This window comes from Entelurus aequoreus, linkage group LG26, assembly GCF_033978785.1.
Source record: "Entelurus aequoreus isolate RoL-2023_Sb linkage group LG26, RoL_Eaeq_v1.1, whole genome shotgun sequence".
In the NCBI taxonomy this organism is placed as follows: Eukaryota; Metazoa; Chordata; class Actinopteri; order Syngnathiformes; family Syngnathidae; genus Entelurus; species Entelurus aequoreus.
The window spans coordinates 4,695,055-4,716,157 of NC_084756.1; the positions used below are offsets into that span (position 1 = coordinate 4,695,055).

Genomic DNA, 21,103 nt, shown 5'->3' on the forward strand with positions numbered 1-21,103 from the left:
CCAACACTGTCACACAATCTTACCTTTCGGCTGCTCGTTGCCTTTTAAACTCATGGCTGCTCTGAAAGAGAACAATAGAATACATTTTCAGAGAAGAACTCAGCAAATTATCACATCTTGATGACATCATTATTAACCTCTTGATGACATCATTATTAACATCTAAGTTATCACACAACTTTGTGTTCCATTGAGTTCAGGTCCCCTGTGAGAAGACACAGGCTGTCTTTCATCTTATCAAGCAAACGGCTTGTAAAACTCCACTGTGTGCCATGGGATGCGACATGGAGGTGTTGGTTTCTTAGATCTATTGACAGCCTTTTCTTTGAACTGTTTATGACCGAGTGCAACAGCTGTTTATGACCACCTCCCCTTAGGAGCAGCTGCGTAATGTAATGTAATGTAGCTATGTAATCAGAAAAGGCTCAAATAAAAGAGGATGCGTGAAACTCCCTCGTCAGAGCGGTGTGGTGACGCTGTGCGAGGGTGCAGGCACACAGGCGCTCTCCTCATGAGCTCAATTGAATCCTGTCTCTGTTTGATTTCCTTTGCTTCTTGTCTTGTCTAATAGATGTCATCGGTGTTTGAACCTGACATTCTTTAAACAAATATTATGTTAAATAAATGTCAACACCAAGAAAGAAGTACCCATAACTCGATCTGGACATTATTTGAAAAATACTTTCAATTGTTTCAGGTCGTATTTCAACATTTTAGTAACTAAATTGCATCAATTTGTAACACATATATTCATATTTTAATTGCAGTCGTCCCTCGTTCATCTCATTTAATTTCCAGCAAAGTAGGATTATAAATAATACATCGCATATTTGCATAGTCAATACATTAAAAAAATATTACAAAATATGTTTTTTTTAAATGATTAGATCCCTCTAAATGTGAAATAACAGCCATCTATGTCCTTGTTTCACCCAACATAGTAGCCTTGAGTGCCTTCTACTGGAGATGAAAGTCACCCGGCCACTAAAACACGGCTATGACATGGAAATACATTGGGCAATTATTCTAAGTTAGAAATTTTCATGTGCTGAAACAGCCGGCGTGTTGGCTAACAGTCACCGCTACGATCGTTTTTTGGTTTTTTTTAAAGTTTTTTCAAAATGGGCAATGTAATGAAGCTGTGATATTTGAAGCTCCATCTAACCAGCTACATTTACAAACGTCAAGATGTATTGATGAGATAAAAAATGTAATGACAATAACAAAAAAATATAGTTTTTCATGATCTGTGGACTAGTATTGTGTGTCTGGGTGGGGGTCCTACTTTGGAAATAATGTGTTCCCCTTTCAGAGATCACATTTAGTTCTCATTTAAACGTTCACATTTTGCACAATGAGATGTAAACATGGGATCATGTGTACAATTCTGTTTATAAAATATATATTTTTATTAGCATTTCTTTAAGATAAAAACAGCATTTCGCGATTAATATTTATAAATTACCATTCCTAATAAATGACAGTGGAATAAGCACACATTTGATTAGTACATCATAGTGTAGACTAGTATTTTATGTCTGGGTGGGGGTCCGGCTTTGGAAATAATTTGTACCCCTTTCAGTCATCAAATTTAGTTCCCATTAAAAACAGTGGTAGAAAATGAATGGATGGATGGATAAAACATTCACATGTTGCACAATGAGATGTAAACATGGGATCATGTGTACATTCCTGTAACTTTCTGTTTGTAAAATCTATATTTTTACTAGTATTTCTTTAATTTAATAACAGGATTTCATGATTAATATTTATAGATTAACATTATTGATAGATTACATTAAAATAAGCACATATTTGATTGGTAAATCATCGTGTAACCACCTGGAATGACACATTGTGTGTGGTGTTGGAGTTGTCCGACTATTTGTGTGGCTGTAAACGCAACACTGGCTAAGTGGCATATGTGTTGGTGCAAGTGAGAAAGAGCAGGCGGCAAATGCAACATAATACAAACACAACATAGTACAAATGCAACATAGTACAAATACAACATAGTACAAATGCAACATAGTACAAATGCAACATAGTACAAATACAACATAGTACAAATGTGACATAGTACAAATACAACATAGTACAAATGCAACATAGTACAAATACAACATAGTACAAATGCAACAACCAGCTTTGGAAATAATTTGTACAAATTTCAAATATTGCATTTAGTTCACGTTAAAACATTCACATGTTGCACAATGAGATGTAAACATGGGATCATGTGTACATTCCTGTAACTTTCTGTTTGTAAAATATTTATTTTTATTAGCATTTATTTAATATATTAACAGCATTTCATGATTAATTTTTATGAATTAACCTTCTTAATAAATGACACACATTTGATTGGTAAATCATAGTGTAACCACCTGGAATTACATTTCATGTGCGGTGTTGGAGTTGTCCCACTTTTTGTGTGTCTGTAAACGCATCACTGGCTAAGTGCCGTATGTGTTGGCGCAGGTGAGAAAAAGTGAGCGGCAAATGCAACATAGTACAAATGCAACATAGTACAAATACAACATAGTACAAATGCAACATAGTACAAATGCAACATAGTACAAATACAACATAGTACAAATGCAACATAGTACAAATACAACATAGTACAAATGCATCATAGTACAAATGCAACATAGTACAAATACAACACAGTACAAATGTAACATAGTACAAATACAACATAGTACAAATGCAACATAGTACAAATACAACATAGTACAAATGCAACATAGTACAAATGCAACATAGTAGAAATGCAACATAGTACAAATACAACATAGTACAAATACAACATAGTACAAGTGCAACATAGTACAAATGCAACATAGTACAAATGCAACATAGTACAAATACAACAACCAGCTTTGGAAATAATCTGTACACATTTCAGATATCGCATTTAGTTCACGTTAAAACATTCACATGTTGCACAATGAGATGTAAACATGGGATCATGTGTACAATCCTGTAATTTTTTGTTTGTAAAATATATATTTTTATTAGCATTTCTTTAATGTATTAACAGTATTTCATGATTAATATTTATAAATTAACATTATTAATAAAATAATATAATAATATAATAAATTTGATTGGTAAATCATAGTGTAACCACCTGGAATTACACTTTATGTGTGATGTTGGAGTTGTCCCACTTTTTGTGTGTCTGTAAACGCATCACTGGCTAAGTATGTTGTATTCAAGTGAGAAAGAGCGAGCGGGTGCTGTTGATACGACAGATGACAAAGTTGGCTTTGGTCTGGTTTGTACGGCAGATAATGAGCAGTTTTGCCAGATAGAAATAGTTTACCAATGTTTTGGTCATGTGTTCATAAAGAGTTTTGCTCAATAAAGTGATGGATGGAATTCATGTCCTCCTTAAAGCGTCTGGACAGAAGTCAGTCATGACGAAAACTGTTTTCTCAGTTGTGGTTGTCAGTTACGCTGGAAAGTGTTACGCACACCTTAGAGGGAACGTTGGTGAGACCTAACCACGGGGTAGAGGGCCACACAAGGTTGTGAGCCTCTCAGTTTCTCTCCTGGCGTGTCAGCATGACGTCATCGTGTCGGAGTGGGGATGCCTGCAACCCTGCGTGCTGGACTCACGCTGGCACGCCGTAAAGGAGGAATGTGAAACCCCACCTCGCATGTGGAGTCCAGTGGCGACTGGCAAGCCAAACATAGCTTAATTTCTCTCATGGTCGCACCAGTCAGACATTTGAGTCATTTTAGACGTTAGTAATGACTTTTTATTAGAAACTTGTTCAAACTAATTTAGTCCTTAAATAAAATAATCAACATACTAAACAACTTGTCTTTTAGTAGTAAGTAAACAAACAAAGACTCCTAATTAGTCTGCTGACGTATGCAGTAACATATTGTGTCATTTATACACCTATTATTTTGTACACATTATGAGGGACAAACTGTAAAAAAATGGATTATTCATCTACTTGTTCATTTACTGTTAATATCTGCTTATTTCATGTTTTAACATGTTCTATCTACACTTCTGTTAAAATGTAATAATCACTTATTCTTCTCTTCTTTGATACTTGACATTAGTTTTGGATGATACCACACATTTAGGTGTGGATCCGATACCAAGTAGTTACAGGATCCTACAATAAAATATAATACCTAATAAACCAATACTGATGAAGAAATACTGATGTAAAGGGTAGGTGTCACTCTGTTTTCTGTTTTAAAATGTTCTATCTACCCTTCTGTTCAAATGTAATAATCACTTATTCTTCTCTTCTTTGATACTTGACATTAGTTTTGGATGATACCACACATTTAGGTATCGATCCGATACCAAGTAGTTACAGGATCATACATTGGTCATATTCAAAGTCCTCATGTGTCCAGGGACGTATTTACTGACTTTGTAAACATAATATGAATTTTAAAAAAGGAAAAAATATTTTGTGACGATAAAAATATCGATGTAATCATAGTAGTATCGATTCGATACACTGTTGTACTTGGTATCATTACAGTAGATGTCAGGTGTAGATCCACCCATGGCATTTGTTTACATTGTGACGGCGGTGAGCTATTGTATCCTCCTACGGTGTGTCGTGAAGCATGTTTAGCTATTCCTCGTCCTCCAGTGATAATGTTAGTTGTAAGATTAGTGATTTAGAAGTAGCTAAAACACTGCGGATGGACGTTAGCCGCTAGCTAGCTAGCCATGTCTTAAAGCGGAGGGTGTTTCAGTGTTATAACTTCACCTTTATCTTTACTTTGTACACCAAAATGTGTCCATTCTCCCTTTTCTGTTTACACACTGTGTCTGCTTGTAAGTACTCTGTGTGTGTGCGCTGCCCAACATGCTCCTCTGCTCCTAAAACCAGCAATGTCATCCACGTGACGCCCGTAAAAAAAAATTGTTTTAAAAACATGGGGAATCAATACTTTTCAAACAGTCTATAACACCGTTTTTGATGAATTAGTAGAGCAATACTACACTAGTACCGGTATACCGTACAACCCTACTAAGTACCTATCATAATTGCACCCCAGTGGCATTCTACATTTCATTTACTGGCCTCGTAAGAAGAAAGCAACGCTTTGACTACAACCCAACATTCACAAAAAGCTGTCAATCAGTCAGTGCTACAGTGCATTTAAAAAAACCACAAAAACAAAACAACAACGCTAAAACCACAAATAGTTGCCCCCAACAACTAAAATAAATAGTTAACACAATAAAAACTAGAACAGCCTAATAGCTAGAACTAGCACAAAAAAAGAAGGGTTTTCAAGCCTTTTTTAAAGTAATCCACAGTCTGTGGTACCCTCATGTGGTCAGGGAGAGAGTTCCACAGACTGGGAGCGGCGGAGCAGAAAGCCCGGTCTGCCATAGTTCATGTAAAAGACAAACCTCCACAGTTAAGAACTGATCCGTTCATTACAGCATGCTAAGAAAGAATAGACTTACTTTCAACGCCTTTGGCTGGTCGTTGGTCAGTCGCGCGTCCTCAGCCGGTGGACTGGTCTCTGGATATGGCTAAAGTCTAACATGGCGGCGGCTGATGGCGCCCCTTTTTGTTGGGCCGTAGAATGTAGTGGCCTTACATGGCGACAGTGTGTTTGGTAGAAAGCCACGGGACGACGGTAGCTTCTTTTCCAAAATCCTCCTGAAAGTGATAGCCTTACAGTTGGACTGGGCAACACTTCAACTGCTATCAGACGGGTCCAAACCAACCATGTAGACCAGTACCGATGACAATATGAGACCGCCGATGACACAGAGTCCGTGATTTAGTCCAGAGATTGATGGTCCATGGCAATGCAGCATTGGTGCATTACAGACGGATTATTCTCTGATGTCAGTTCTAAAAGGTCTACACTGTCCTGACTGGCAGCATCTTTGAAATAGGATCATTCCTCTAAACACTCCACCAGTTGGTCAACTTTAAACACAGGAGCCTTGGAAACTGGAAAATCTCATGGCGGTTATAAAAAGATAGCGGCTAATCATGTCCGCCTTGGAGCGTTCATACTGTCAGAGGTCAACGGAGTCTGAATGGTCAGCAAATGAGATTACTAATGGGACTGGAGGACCAACAACGGTTTTTAATATCAGTTCTGCATTCTTACCCGGTGTTGGAATGAAAGTGTTGCCTAGAATGTCTACTTTTAAGGGTTTTATGGAAGATGGTGTTTGACAAACATTCAGAGGTTGTAACCAAAGACGGTCCAGTGGTCACTTTACTGGCGGTAAATATGGAGAGGCAATGAAAACTGGTCCTTAAGCCTTGATGACCTGGGAGATACACGGTGTCATGTGACCATACCACTAAGCACCTGTTTCATGGGGAAAAACACGGAAGAACCCTCAAATTCCAATATTGGACAAAATGATGTTGGTATTGTAGGACGTGTTCTGTCAACACCTGTGTCCTTCTAATAGATTATTACAAACTACCAAATCAGTGTGCAATTTTCAACAGGAAGTGATGCCCTTAAATAGTCCGAGCTGTGGTCAATCCATTGATATAATGATCAATCAACAATGAAAAAGCACAAATAATAGACAAAATGTAAAATTGTGCAAAATAAATAAAGACTCAGTACAGTATCAGAGGAAAAGAAATAAACAAACGTGTGGACAACCATTATAATAAAAGGAGACACAGCTCATCAGCACAGTGAAACAAATAAATATAGCGCTAGAATAGCTATAGCACCCTCTATATTAGTGTTATATTTTGGTACCGGTACCAAAATGCATTTCGATAATTTAAAACAAAAAGGAGACCACAAAAAATGTAATTATTGTCTTTATTGTAACAACAAATCTTACATGAAACATATGTTTATTATTGTCATTTAGTCCTTAAATAAAAAAGTGAACATACTAGACAACTTGTCTTTTAGTAGTAAGTAAACAAACAAAGACTCCTAATTAGTCTGCTGATGTATGCTGTAACATATTGTGTCATTTATACACCTATTATTTTGTACACATTATGAGGGACAAACTGTAAAAATTGATTATTCACCTACTTGTTCATTTACTGTTAATATCTGTTTATTTTCTGTTTTAACATGTTCTATCTACATTTCTGTTAAAATGTAATAATCACTTATTCTTCTCTTCTGTGGTACTTGACATTAGTTTTGGATGATACCACACATTTAGGTATCGATCCGATACCAAGTAGTTACAGGATCATACAAGAAAATATAATACCTAATAAACCAATAATAATATGGTTAAGAAATACTGATGTAAAGGGTAGGTGTCACCCTGTTTTCTGTTTTAACATGTTCTATCTACACTTCTGTTAAAATGTAATAATCACTTATTCTTCTCTTCTTTGATACTTGACATTAGTTTTGGATGATACCACATATTTAGGTATCAATCTGATACCAAGTAGTTACAGGATCATACATTGGTCATATTCAAAGTACTCATGTGTCCAGGGACATATTTAGTGACTTTATATACATAGTATACATTTTAAAAAAAGGGAAAAATATTTTGTGACGATAAAGAATATTGATGTAATCATAGTAGTATCGACTAGATACACTCTTGTACTTGGTATCATTACAGTGGATGTCAGGTGTCACAAGCGGTTTGAAATTACTGGGTGCTGCGGGAAACGCATGAGGGACAAACTGTAAAAATTGATTATAAATCCACTTGTTTGTTTACTGTTAATATCTGCTTATTTTCTCTTTTAACATGTTCTATCTACACTTCTGTTAAAATGCTAAATGAAATATTGATGTAATCATAGTAGTATCGACTAGATGCGCTCCTGTACTTGGTATCATTACAGTAGATGTCAGGTGTAGATCCACCCATGGCATTTGTTTACATTGTGACGGCGGTGAGCTATTGTATCCTCCTACGGTGTGTAGTGAAGCATGTTTAGCTATTCCTCGTAAGAAACTCACTTTATTTGGAGGCCAGGATTAGTGATTTAGAAGTAGCTAAAACACTGTGGATGGACGTTAGCTGCTAGCTGGCTAGCCATGTCTTAAAGCACCTCTTCCTGAGGGTGTTTCAGTGTTATAACTTCACCTTTATCTTTACTTTTTACACCATAATGCGTCCATTCTCCCTTTTCTGTCTACACACTGTGTCTGCTTGTAAGTACTCTGTGTGTGTGCGCTGCCCAACATGCTCCTCTGCTCCTAAAACCAGCAATGTCACCACATGACGGGGAACCAGTACTTTTTAGAGGCGGTGTAGTACCGAATATGATTCATTATTATCGCGGTACTATACTACAACCCTACTCTATATATAACATAATACTAATAAAGTACCAAAATGAAGCATTACATCAAGCCTATCAAATCTACATGAAACACATGATATGCATATACAAAACTTCATGGAAAACCATTTTAGAAAACATCCCAAAAGCAACTCCTGGTTCAGCCCTTCAGGGTACTCACTTTGTATCCAAAATACTTCACGTTGCAGTAAAACTTGTGAAAGTGTCTTCTACAGAGGAGTCCTAATGCTACTTGTTCATTCTGATATAGTCATATTTTGAGCTCTCTCTTAGTCTTTCCAACACCACAAAGGCCACATGGACACTTGAGAAGATACACAACACATTTAGTTCTACGGGAAATTCTGCTTTTTATAGGGAATTTACCACCTGTATGAGGACGGGAGAAATATTCACCTTTCAATGTATGATTCACCTGTATAATGTATGATTATACATTGAACACAGGTATGACACGAGACATGACCATTGGTGAGAGTTGATGTTAAGACAATCTGCTCTGACTAATCAGTCTCTTAAATTAGGAGCACGTTCATGAACGTAGGAACTCCAGAAATACTTGACCTATGTTAGGATGGCTCTTAAAAAACGTACCAGTGTCTCTTAACGCAATCCTTTAGATCCCCAGGAATATTAGAAAAGGTAGTAGCACACACTAAGCCCTGGGGACTTGGAAGAACAAACACTCCATTTTAATAAAGACTCCCTATCAATATTCTTCACCTTGATCAAATATTGATCAAGACTTTTTCTATCAAATCCTTTCGCCATTCCAAAGTTCCCCAGCTTGTTCCTCAAAAGCAATGTGAGTGTTACAGATCCTCCAGACTCCCAATCATTCACTCTATCAATCATCAATCAATCAATCAATGTTTACTTATATAGCCCTAAATCACGAGTGTCTCAAAGGGCTGCACAAGCCACAACGACATCCTTGGCTCAGATCCCACATCAGGGCAAGAAAAAACTCAACCCAATGGGAACAATGAGAAATCTTGGAGGGGACCGCAGATGTGGGGACCACGTCCCTGGGCAACCGGTGCAATGGACGTCGAGTGGATCTAGCATAATATTGTGAGAGTCCAGTCCATAGTGGATCTAACATAATAGTGTGAGAGTCCAGTTCCATAGTGGATCTAACATAATAGTGTGAGAGTCCAGTCCATAGTGGATCTAACATAATAGTGTGAGAGTCCAGTCCATAGTGGATCTAACATAATAGTGTGAGAGTCCAGTCCATAGTGGATCTAACATAATAGTGTGAGAGTCCAGTCCATAGTGGATCTAACATAATAGTGTGAGAGTCCAGTCCATAGTGGATCTAACATAATAGTGTGAGAGTCCAGTCCATAGTGGATCTAACATAATAGTGTGAGAGTCCAGTCCATAGTGGATTTAGCATAATATGGTGAGAGTCTAGTCCATAGTGGATCTAACATAATAATGTGAGAGTCCAGTCCATAGTGGATCTAACATAATAGTGTGAGAGTCCAGTCCATAGTGGATCTAACATAATAGTGTGAGAGTCCAGTCCATAGTGGATCTAACATAATAGTGTGAGAGTCCAGTCCATAGTGGATCTAACATAATATTGTGAGAGTCCAGTCCATGGTGGATCTAACATAATAGTGTGAGAGTCCAGTCCATAGTGGATCTAACATAATAGTGTGAGAGTCCAGTCCATAGTGGATCTAACATAATAGTGTGAGAGTCCAGTCCATAGTGGATCTAGCATAGTATTGTGAGAGTCTAGTCCGTAGTGGATCTAACATAATAGTGTGAAAGTCCAGTCCATAGTGGATCTAACATAATAGTGAGAGTCTAGTCCATAGTGGATCTAACATAATAGTGTGAGAGTCCAGTCCATAGTGGATCTAACATAATAGTGTGATAGTCCAGTCCATAGTGGATATAACATAATAGTGTGAGAGTCCAGTCCATAGTGGATCTAACATAATAGTGTGAGAGTCCAGTCCATAGTGGATCTAACATAATAGTGTGATAGTCCAGCCCATAGTGGATATAACATAATAGTGAGAGTCTAGTCCAGGGGTCGGCAACCTTTACCACTCAAAGAGCCATTTTGGCAAGTTTCACAAATTAAAGAAAGTAATGGGAGCCACAAAAAAAAAAAATTAATTTAAAATGAAAAACACCGCATACAAAGCTTAAACGCTTTGTGCTATGTTACCGGCACCGGCACGCACTTTAATGTGGAAATTATATGTTAGTGCAGCCCGCGAGTTTTGAATGAATGGCGCTTGATAGCGTCATACTTGCCAACCCTCTCATTTTTCCCGGGAGACTCCCGAATATCAGGGCGTGATGACACTGCATCTGGCGCCCTCTACAGTCTGCCCTAACAGTGTACCTGCTCGACCACACGTAGAAAGTAATTTCAGCTTAATCACATGAGTGACAGCAAGGCGTACTAACTCAGCAGGCACACATCTTACACTGACGGTACCAATACCCAGAATCCCATGCAGCCCTAACTCTTCCGCTCAACCAACGCACGGAGAGAGGGGGGGGGGGGGGGGGGTTGATGTGTGGGGGGATTTGGTGGTAGCGGGGGTGTATAATGTAGACCGGAAGAGTTAGGGTTGCATGGGATTCTGGGTAATGGTTGTGTTGTGTTTATGTTGTGTTACGGTGGGATGTTCTCCAGAAATGTGTTTTTCATTCTTTTTTGGTGTAGGTTCACAGTGTGGCGCATATTTGTAACGTAACAATGTTAAAGTTGTTTGATACGGCTACCGTCAGTGTAAGCTGTGTGGCTGATGAGTAAGTATGCTTTGCTGTCTCCTGTGTGTGCAAGTAATAACAACATGCAACATGTGGCTGGACTGGCACGCTGTATGTAAGTGCTATAGAGGGCAATTACTGCAGTGCAATTAGGGCATGCCTTTAATTTAATAATTAGAGTGTAAAAAGTATTATTCTTTCCCTGGGAGTAATCTATAAGGGACACTGAGATCCATAAATCTCCTGGGAAAATCGGGGGTGTCGGCATGTATGTAGCTGAGCCGCATCAGAGTGGTCAAGGAGCCGCATGCGGCTCCGGAGCCGCGGGTTGCCGACCCCTGGTCTAGTCCATAGTGGATCTAACATAATAGTGTGAGACCTTTCCTCAGAGCAGGTGACTGAAAACTGCAATAGTCTAAAAAACGTGTTCAATTTTAATGTAATGGTAATGGGTTATTCTACCTTCAAGGTACTCAATGCGCTTCGACACTATTTCCACATTCACCCATTCACACACTGATGGCGGGAGCTGCCATGCAAGGCGCTAACCACCACCCATCGAGAGCAAGGGTGAAGTGTCTTGCTCGAGGACAGGACAGACGTGACGAGGTTGGTAGAAGGTGGGGATCGAACCAGGAACCACTCAGGTTGCTGGCACGGCCACTCTCCCAACCGCGCCATTCTCCGTTAAAACTACATTGACTTGATAACTACATTCACATCAACAAAATACATCTTGTCCTGAATAAATTCAAGTGAAAACTTAATAGATGGCATTCTGGAGTTTTTTATAGACAAAGGCAAAGAGCTACCCGTTAAAATGAGCTTTTGTGGCAGATTCTCGTGACTTCTTAGCTAGTTTCAATCACCAAATGTGAGCGAATGTTAATGTTGGCTGATTTTATAGAGTCTGTAAATGACAATTTTTTTAATCTCACAGATAATTGTTTTAATTTGTCAATGGCCCAACACACACTAGGACAAATACACCGGACCTGGTTTTAAACCTGGATTGGCTGTTGATTGTTTTGCTTAGGAGGATCTGCCCATCAATGATCGTAAGTGCATGGTTTTTAATTTGGGCATTTTCGATCGTTCAAAACATTCTTGATAAGATTGCTCCACTAAAGCCGTGAACCCCACTCCCGAATTAAACGATGATATTCCTTACAAATGTCAGAACGCTGAGCGCTTGTGGGAGTCAACGGAACTTCTTGTCCATGGTCTCCATCCAAAAGAATGGTTCTTTGAATTCAATTCTATTGTTGAGATTATTTTGCAAACATTTGTCACCTCCAATAAAATACATTTAAGGACCCCGTAAGGGCCAAGCGGTAGAAAATGGATGGATGGATGGTATTTTCGACACCACAAACTACATTACTGGTTCAACCCATGTCTTCTGCTCAGGACTGCAGAAACGTTTTGATGTTTCCTGTAAATAAAGTTGTGTTGAGGCCAATATTATACCACCGTCCATCTTTTCCCATCCTGCTCTTCCCTAACAGACCTTTTCGGATCATCTCTCACCTGTTTCCTTACAGGACTTAGCAAATCTTGTGCGTACAATGAAGATCTTTTTTAGTCCATTCGACATATTGCCCACATCTTTGTTAAAAATGTTTTTTTAAGAACTATTAGTCCATCACTGCGCCCCGTAATTAATCGCTCACTGCTTTCCGGTTGGATCCCGTCCCACTTCAAGGCGGCAGTTGTTCAGTCTCTTCCTAGATTCCTCCGTTCTTAGCAACTATCGGCCCTTCTCCAAGATGCCCTTTGTGTCCAAAATTGGAGAAAAAAATGTGGCAAACCACTTAGTCTCCGCTTTAAACAAACACAATACCCATTCATCCATTTGACCGCTTCTTCCTCTCGGAGTCGCAGGGGGCCCGGAGCCTATCCCAGATTTCAGTCAGATTATCGTCAGTTGCATTCCACAGAATCCGCTCTTTTCAGGGTCTCAGATGACATGATGGCTTCTGATGCTGGTAAAAGTGCGAACTGGTTCTGCTGGATCTCAGCGCAGCCTTTGACAATGTGGATCATCAAACCCTTGTAGATCGGCTGGGGGACTGGGTGGGTTTTTCAGGGACAGCCCCCCCCCCAATGGTTTAAATCAAATTTGGCAGGTAGATCCTTCTCTGTGGCTGCTGGCCATCATAAATCTGAGTCTGTCTGCGTTTCAGCTTTGGGGTCTATCCTCTCTAGCCTTCTACTCAGGGATGTCAATAGGAATGCGGCCTATCCCAGATTTCAGTCAGATTAACGTCAGTTGCATTCCACAGAACCCGCTCTTCTCAGGGTTTCCGATGACATGATGGCTTCTGATGCTGGTAAATGGGCAAACTGACAATGTGGATCATCAAACCCTTGTAGACCGGCTGGGGTGGGTTTTTTAGGGACAGCCCCCCCAATGGTTTAAAGCAGACTTGGCAGGTAGATCCTTCTCTGTGACTGCTGGCCATCATAAGTCTGAATCTGCCCCCCCTTGTGCATTTCAGCTTTGGGGTCTCTCCTCTCTAGCCTTCTACTCAGGGATGTCAATAGGAATGTCGATGGTATGTCATGCCATATGCACACCGATTACCTTTAGTTATATTTTTCTGTTAACCCTGAGAGGACACATTAAATGAACACGCTAAATGATTGTCTGCCTGAAGTTAAAGGCTGGATATAATACCAGTAATGCTCTTCAGCTGAATGGTGCCAAGACAGAAGTGTTAATTATTGCCCCTGACACTTCAAAAGCTGCTTAGGGTCCCTCGGTGCCCAGTCGGAGACATCTTGCGGTCACATTTAACCACTCCATGCTTCTTGATGAGCACATCAAATATAATCCGCTCCTGCTTTTTCCACCACAGCAAAGTTTCCTAACTCAGGTCCACAGTATCTTATTCTGAACTAGACATTATCATTCGTGTTCTTGTTTCTTCACGTATGGACGATTGGAACTCGCTCTTCACCTGTCTCAACAACATATCTATGGATCGCCTGCAATCTGCCACTCGGCTCTTGTCGAGGTGTCATGAATTGAGTCATATTACTCCCGTTTTGGCGTCCTTGCACTGGCTACCTGTTGATTTCTGGATAACATCCATCCATCCATTTTCTACCGCTTGTCCCTTTTGGGGTCGCGGGCGGTGCTGGAGCCTATCTCAGCTGCATTCGGGTGGAAGGCGTTCTACACCCTGGACAAGTCGCCTCCTCATCGCAGGGCCAACACAGATAGACAGACAACATTCACACTCACATTCACACACTAGGGACCATTTAGTGTTGCCAATCAACCTATCCCCAGGTGCATGTCTTTGGAGGTGGGAGGAAGCCAGGGTACCCGGAGGGAACCCCCGCAGTCACGGGGAGAACATGCAAACTTCACACAGAAAGATCCCGAGCCCGGGATTGAACCCAGGACTACTCAGGACCTTCATATTGTGAGGCACATGCACTAACCCCTGTTCCACCGTGCTTTACTAATTTCAGGATGCAATACACAATATTATGTATTACTTACCAGGTGCTGAATGGCCTGCTTACTTACTTAGTCAGGCATGTGATTTTTCTGTCTATAGTCGGAAATCCGTATTTTTTATCTCTGTAAAAATATAACTTTTTTTTCCCCCCACTTTTCTTCGTTTTTTCCGACCTACAATGTGTGTGAAAATCTCGATCCGTCTCTTTGCCAACAGCTACGGTTTTCCCATAATGAGTACAGTTTTTGATCATTCAGTGGTAAAAACTACGGTTTTCCATTAAAAATGACGAAGTTAAAAATGGAAGCTACGTAGCGAAGCAACTCCACAAACTATACGGGAAACATCAATGATGATTGGTTGGTTTACGTGTAAGAACATCCATGATTGGTTGGCTGGTTTACTATGATGAGTCACCATTGGTTAAGATTAGGGCAAAACATTAACAGGCCAATCAGAGGCAAGATAGGGCGGGTCATGGAACCAGGAAGGGAAATCACAACAGACATCCTAAATGACGACGAGAGAGTCTGAGAAGAGAAGAGGGAATATTCTAGATTTATACATTAAACAAACTAGTGGAAGATGGCAGAGGGATTCTCTTCCTTAGATGTTTCTTTTAGTGATGTAGGAAATCCACAATGTGTCTATTTGGCCACATTTGGACAATTGCATGCGTCTGCATAAAACATTCATTTGACTTGTTTACCATGTAAGCCTAAATCCAAACTGGAAGAGGTGGAATACACATTTAAGAACACATGATTGTGGCAGACATGTTTGCTACTGTCGAAATGCTAACTTTCATTTTCATTGCTGTTTTACAACAAGACAGTAGCTGACATTTTGTTCATTATTTCTACTGTTTATATTTTGACATTGAATAGTTGAATCATTTTGAAACATAAACAACAAGATATGTGTTACTTCATGCTATAAATCACAAATGGCTATTCAGATGAAGGAAGTTCGCTAATATAATGACCATTGTTTGTACTCTTTATGATTTTTGCATTTGGAACAGTTAAAAGTTAAAAAGTACCACTCTTCAGGTCTTCTTCTACACCTGCTCAGTGGCTTTAGACCTGCTCGGTGGCCTTGTGGTTAGATGTGGAGAGGGAGTCGAAGAGACAGAAATTTAATTTCCCCACCAGGGCCCCACCCTGGACCTGCGGCCCCCAGACCCTCGGTTTATTTTCAGTCTTTTTCATTAAGTTGAAATCACATGCCTGCTTGGTAGACCTGTTGTCCTTTCACCGTCCTGTCAGGTCACTGTGGTCTGCTGACCACCTTCTCCTCGTTATTTGATATCAAAATCAGTGTAACTTAAGGTACCATTTTTGGACAAGGTAGCTTTAGAATGTTTTGTCAAAGCAGCTTATTTGGAACTGGGACTAAGTGTAGAACAATGAGACATGAAGGTTTGCCAACTGTCCCTTAAAGACCTACTGAAATGCGATTTTCTTATTTAATCGGGGATAGCAGGTCCATTCTATGTGTCGTACTTGATCATTTCGCGATATTGCCATATTTTTGCTGAAAGGATTTAGTAGAGAATATCGACGATAAAGTTCGCAACTTTTGGTCGCTGATAAAAAACCCTTGCCTGTACCGAAAGTAGCAGACAATATGCACGTGACGTCACCGGTTGTGGAGCTCCTCACATCTGCACATTGTTTACAATCATGGCCACCAGCAGCGAGAGCGATTCGGACCGAGAAAGCGACAATTTCCCCATTATTTTGAGCGAGGATGAAAGATTTGTGGATGAGGAAAGTGAGAGTGAAGGACTAGAGGGCAGTGGGAGCAATTCAGATAGGGAAGATGCTTTTTCATAAGGGCATGGCTTGGTAATTAGTGCCTGCATAAATCCTTGAAGAGGGTCGCCATTGTGTAACGTGGCTAAAATAAAAAAAAAACGGGTGGAAAAACCTTGAGTTAATTATTGCTTTAATAATTCAAAATAGTTGGCCCCGCACCTTTCTTCAGCACCAGTCGACGGGTGGTGGCGATGCCCATCTCTGCCCTTCGCAAGGGACCCTCTTCGAAACACGATCTTTCGAAATGATCGCTGCATAATACACTGTACTTTGTGTGTGTGGTCCAATCCAACTGTGTTCGCTTGACCTCTCTGTTCCATAGTAAAGCTTGACTGTCATCTTTTGGGAATGTAAACAATGAAACACCGGCTGTGTTTGTGTTGCTGCAGCTGGCCGCAATACACCGCTTCCCACCTACAGCTTTCTTCTTTGCTGTCTCCATTGTTCATTGAACAAATTGCAAAAGATTCACCAACACAGATGTCCAGAATACTGTGGAATTTTGCGATGAAAACAGACGACTCAATAGCTGGCCACCATGCTGTCCCAAAATGTCCTCTACAATCCGTGACGTCACGCGCAGGTGTCATCATACCGAAACGTTTTCAGCAGGATATTTCGGCGCAAAATTTAAAATTGCAGTTTAGTAAGCTAACCCGGCCGTATTGGCATGTGTTGCAATGTTAAGATTTCCTCATTGATATATAAACTATCAGACTGCGTGGTCGGTAGTAGTGGGTTTCAGTAGGCCTTTAAATATATATTTTTTAATGGTCCCATATTTTATAAACAAAAGTATGTGTTCCGTATGGACAAATACATTATGTCCAATATTACAGTGAGAAACAACAATAATGTTAAAAAATGTCAATGGAATTAGTGAATGACAGAGTGCTTTATTAGGGTCTCCGTCAAGTTGAAGTCTTTTCAAGACTTTTTTAAGACCACAATGAATACTATTAGGACCATTTCACATCAATACTGTCAAAAAAGTACAAAGACATGAAGAAAAATCAGAGGCCCGGAGAGAATTGTAAATATATAAATGATAAAGTGGACTATGTGAAAGTGACTGTTAGCATCTCTACCTCCCATGACTTCCCGGTGGATAGTACTCCCACACTATCTATTCATTTATTTATACTCACTCAACATCTGTGGCCTCTTCTCTTCCCCAACTGGGGTCTTTTGAGTTATCCTTTGCCCGGATGTGGGTTTAGGTCAGGGGATGTCGTGAGTTTGTGAAGCCCTTTGAGACACTTGTGATGAAGTGCAATATAAACACATTTTGATTGATTGATTGATCTTTGCTAAAGCTACATGGTCAACTTCTGAGAACTGAGCAAAAGGAGGACAACATTTGCAGTACTACAGGGAGTGCAGGCGGATCGATTACCTAAAAAGAAATATGAGCTTTCACGGTCCTATTTAAGGATTTTTACGAGAGTTGGATGGACTTCAAGGTGTTTTAAGGCCTTACAGTAAATTCAAATTATTGGATTTTAGACTTTTTAAGACCCGGCGGATACTCTGTTTATGGACTTTTACATGTTTCCTGATCTTTTCTGCTCTGTCGCCAATAAGAGAACAAATTAGCCCAATTCATCAATTCTTCTGGTGATCTCTGATGGTGTAAAAGTACACACTTGCACTTGTTGTGATAGAAGGGGTGTGTTTTATCCCCGGCCAATGTTGCGTCAGGAAGGCTGTAAACATTATCATGCAGTTCTCTCGCTATGTCAGACTTGGGCCACATTGATGGAAACAAATGTCTGGGGGGCCGGTGTGTGTTGTTGCGCGACCAGTATTTCTCTCAGGGAATAAAACACACTGGTCAATCCCAAGTTCTTTTGGATGACATATACGTTGAGTAAAAGAGAACACAGAGACAGAACAGTACTTGGCCAAGTTTTACTAAAGCTTTAGGAGACCAGCTCCTACAACGCAACCATGGCATCACCAAGAAAGGTCTGGAAGTAAGACAAAAGGAATTAACTCTTATAGTGAGAAGGCAGCCCCCGCCTTACAGAGAGAGATGCACCTGCTGATAAGAAGAGAGACCATGTCCTTCACGGAACAGAACTGGCTCAAAACTCCCTTTTGAGGAGAGATTCATCATGTTTGTGCAAGACACTGGGCACTTGAGGACCAAATATGGAAATCAACATCAGATAATAAAGCAACAGAAGTATATCGGCCGCACGAACATCTCCAGAGTGGAAAAGTACCAGTAGCATGATCACACAATACAATGTTATACTAAAGCATCAAAGTATATCAAATATATATGCAATTTCCACGGTGTGCACATGTGTGTGTGTGTGTATATATATATATATATATATATATATATATATATATATATATATATATATATATATGTGTGTGTGTGTATATGTATATATATATACTTTGATGCTTTAGTATAACATTGTATTGTGTGATCATGCTACTGGTACTTTTCCAATCTGAAGATGTTCGTGCGGCCGATATACTTCTGTTGCCTTATTATCTGTTGTTGATTTCCATATTTGGTCCTCGAGCGCCCAGTGTCTTGCACAAACATGATGAATCTCTCCTCAAAAGAGAGTTTTGAGCCAGTTCTGTTCCGTGAAGGACACGGTCCCTCTTCTTATCAGCAGGTGCATCTCTCTCTGTAAGGGAGGGAGGGGGCTGCCTTCTCACTATAAGAGTTAATTCCTTTTGTCTTACTTCCAGACCTCTCTTGGCGATACCATGGTTGCGTTGTAGGAGCTGGTCTCTTAAAGCTTTAGTAAAACTTGGCCAAGTACTATTCTGTTCTGGTCGTCTCTTTTACTCAACATATATGTCATCCAAAAGGACTTGGGATTGACCAGTGTGTTTTATTAGGGACGGCGTGGCGAAGTTGGTAGAGTGGCCGTGCCAGCAATCGGAGGGTTGCTGGTTACTGGGGTTCAATCCCCACCTTCTACCATCCTAGTCATGTCCGTTGTGTCCTTGGGCAAGACACTTCACCCTTGCTCCTGATTGCTGCTGGTTAGCGCCTTGCATGGCAGCTCTCGCCATCAGTGTGTGAATGTGTGTGTGAATGGGTGAATGTGGAAATGCTGTCAAAGCGCTTTGAGTACCTTGAAGGTAGAAAAGCGCTCAACAAGTATAACCCATTTATCATTTATTTATTCCCTGAGAGAAAGACTGGTCGCGCAACAACACACACCGGCCCCCGCCAAACATTTGTTTCTATCAATGTGGCCCTCAAGTCAAAATAATTGCCCAAGTCTGACATAGCGAGAGAACTGCATGATAATGTTTACACTGGTTAGCCCTCCTGACGCAACATTGGCCGGGGATCAAACACACCCCTTCTATCACAACAAGTGCAAGTGTGTACTGTTACACCATCGAGATTGCCAGAAGAATTGATGAATTGGGCTATTTTATTCTCTTATTGATGACAGAGCAGAAAAGATCAGGAAATATGTAAAAGTCCATAAACAAGAGTATCCGCCGGGTCTTAAAAAGTCTAAAATCCAATCATTCGAAATAACTGTAAGGCCTTAAAACGCCTTGAAGTCCATCCAACTCTCGTAAAAATCCTTAAATACGACCATGAAAGCTCATATTTCTTTTTAGGTAATCGATCTGCCTGCACTCCCTGTAGTACTGCAAATGTTGTCCTCCTTTTGCTCAGTTCTCAGAAGTTGACCATGTAGCTTTAGCAAAGATCAATCAATCAATCAAAATTTGTTTATATTGCTCTCCATCACAAGTCTCTCAAAGGGCTTCACAAACTCACGGCATCCCTTGACCTAAACCCGCAAAGGAAAACTCAAAATATATATATATATATATATATATATATATATATATATATATATATATATATATATATATATATATATATATATATATATATATCTATATCTATATATATATATACATATATATATATATATATATATATATATATATATAGATATAGATATATATATATATATATATATATATATATATATATATTAAGGTTCATGCATTTGATTTAACAATGAACAATTTCCTAGGAAAAATTTGGAGGGTGGGGCTTCATTTGCAAGCTAAAGTACTTGTACTTAAATGTAGAGTATATGTATAATATATTTATATTATTCACATGTGAATAATGCTGTATAGTATTTATTGTCTATTGTAAGCGAACTGTGGTGCTGAATTTCCCCCTGGGATCAATAAAGTACTTTCTATTCTATTCTAAAGAAAACTCTTCTACATGAACCGTTTGTAGACATACACATAATATATATCTGACTGTGGAACAAAATTTACACCAAAGCATATTCAATTAATAGGATCTAGACCTCAAGGAAATGTACACTAGAATAATCAAAGGTCCCCTATAGACAATGTGTGACCAAAGTATTCTACAGTATTTTTTTTGAGAGTATTTGTTTTACATCTGAACAAATCCTCAGCATCTTCTGTGGATTGTTTGATTCCCGGGGTTCTATTGCATTGAAAAAGTAAATAAATGTATAAAAGCAGAATAAAACACACACACCTGACAGTTTGGTGATTTATTGTAGATGCAGGGTAATGAGTTCTGAAATCCATCCATTTTCTACCACTTGTCCCGTCCGGGTGGCGGGGGTTTGCTGGATCCTATAGTTCTAAAATCCATTAGTAGAAGTTGAAAGAAATACGTTCATATTTTATACCTTGCAGATCTAAAAGTGCGGTCACACGAGGCCTGGGCTCTTTCATTCTGAGGAGAAACAAGTGAAATGAACATCAGAGTTCTCAT

At 39.6% G+C, this 21,103-nt stretch overlaps 1 protein-coding gene across 3 annotated transcripts in view; it reads right to left on the reverse strand.

Moving 5' to 3' along the window:
* Positions 1 to 20,898: 20,898 nt before the first annotated feature.
* Positions 20,899 to 21,103, reverse strand: part of LOC133643204 (immunoglobulin-like and fibronectin type III domain-containing protein 1) — a 39,594-nt gene continuing 39,389 nt past the window's right edge. For all 3 annotated transcript variants that reach the window (XM_062037633.1, XM_062037634.1, XM_062037632.1), the window contains one exon: positions 20,899 to 21,064. In XM_062037633.1, coding sequence (XP_061893617.1) covers positions 21,060 to 21,064 — 5 coding nt within the window. In that variant the 3' untranslated portion in view covers positions 20,899 to 21,059. The remainder of the gene's footprint in view (positions 21,065 to 21,103) is intronic.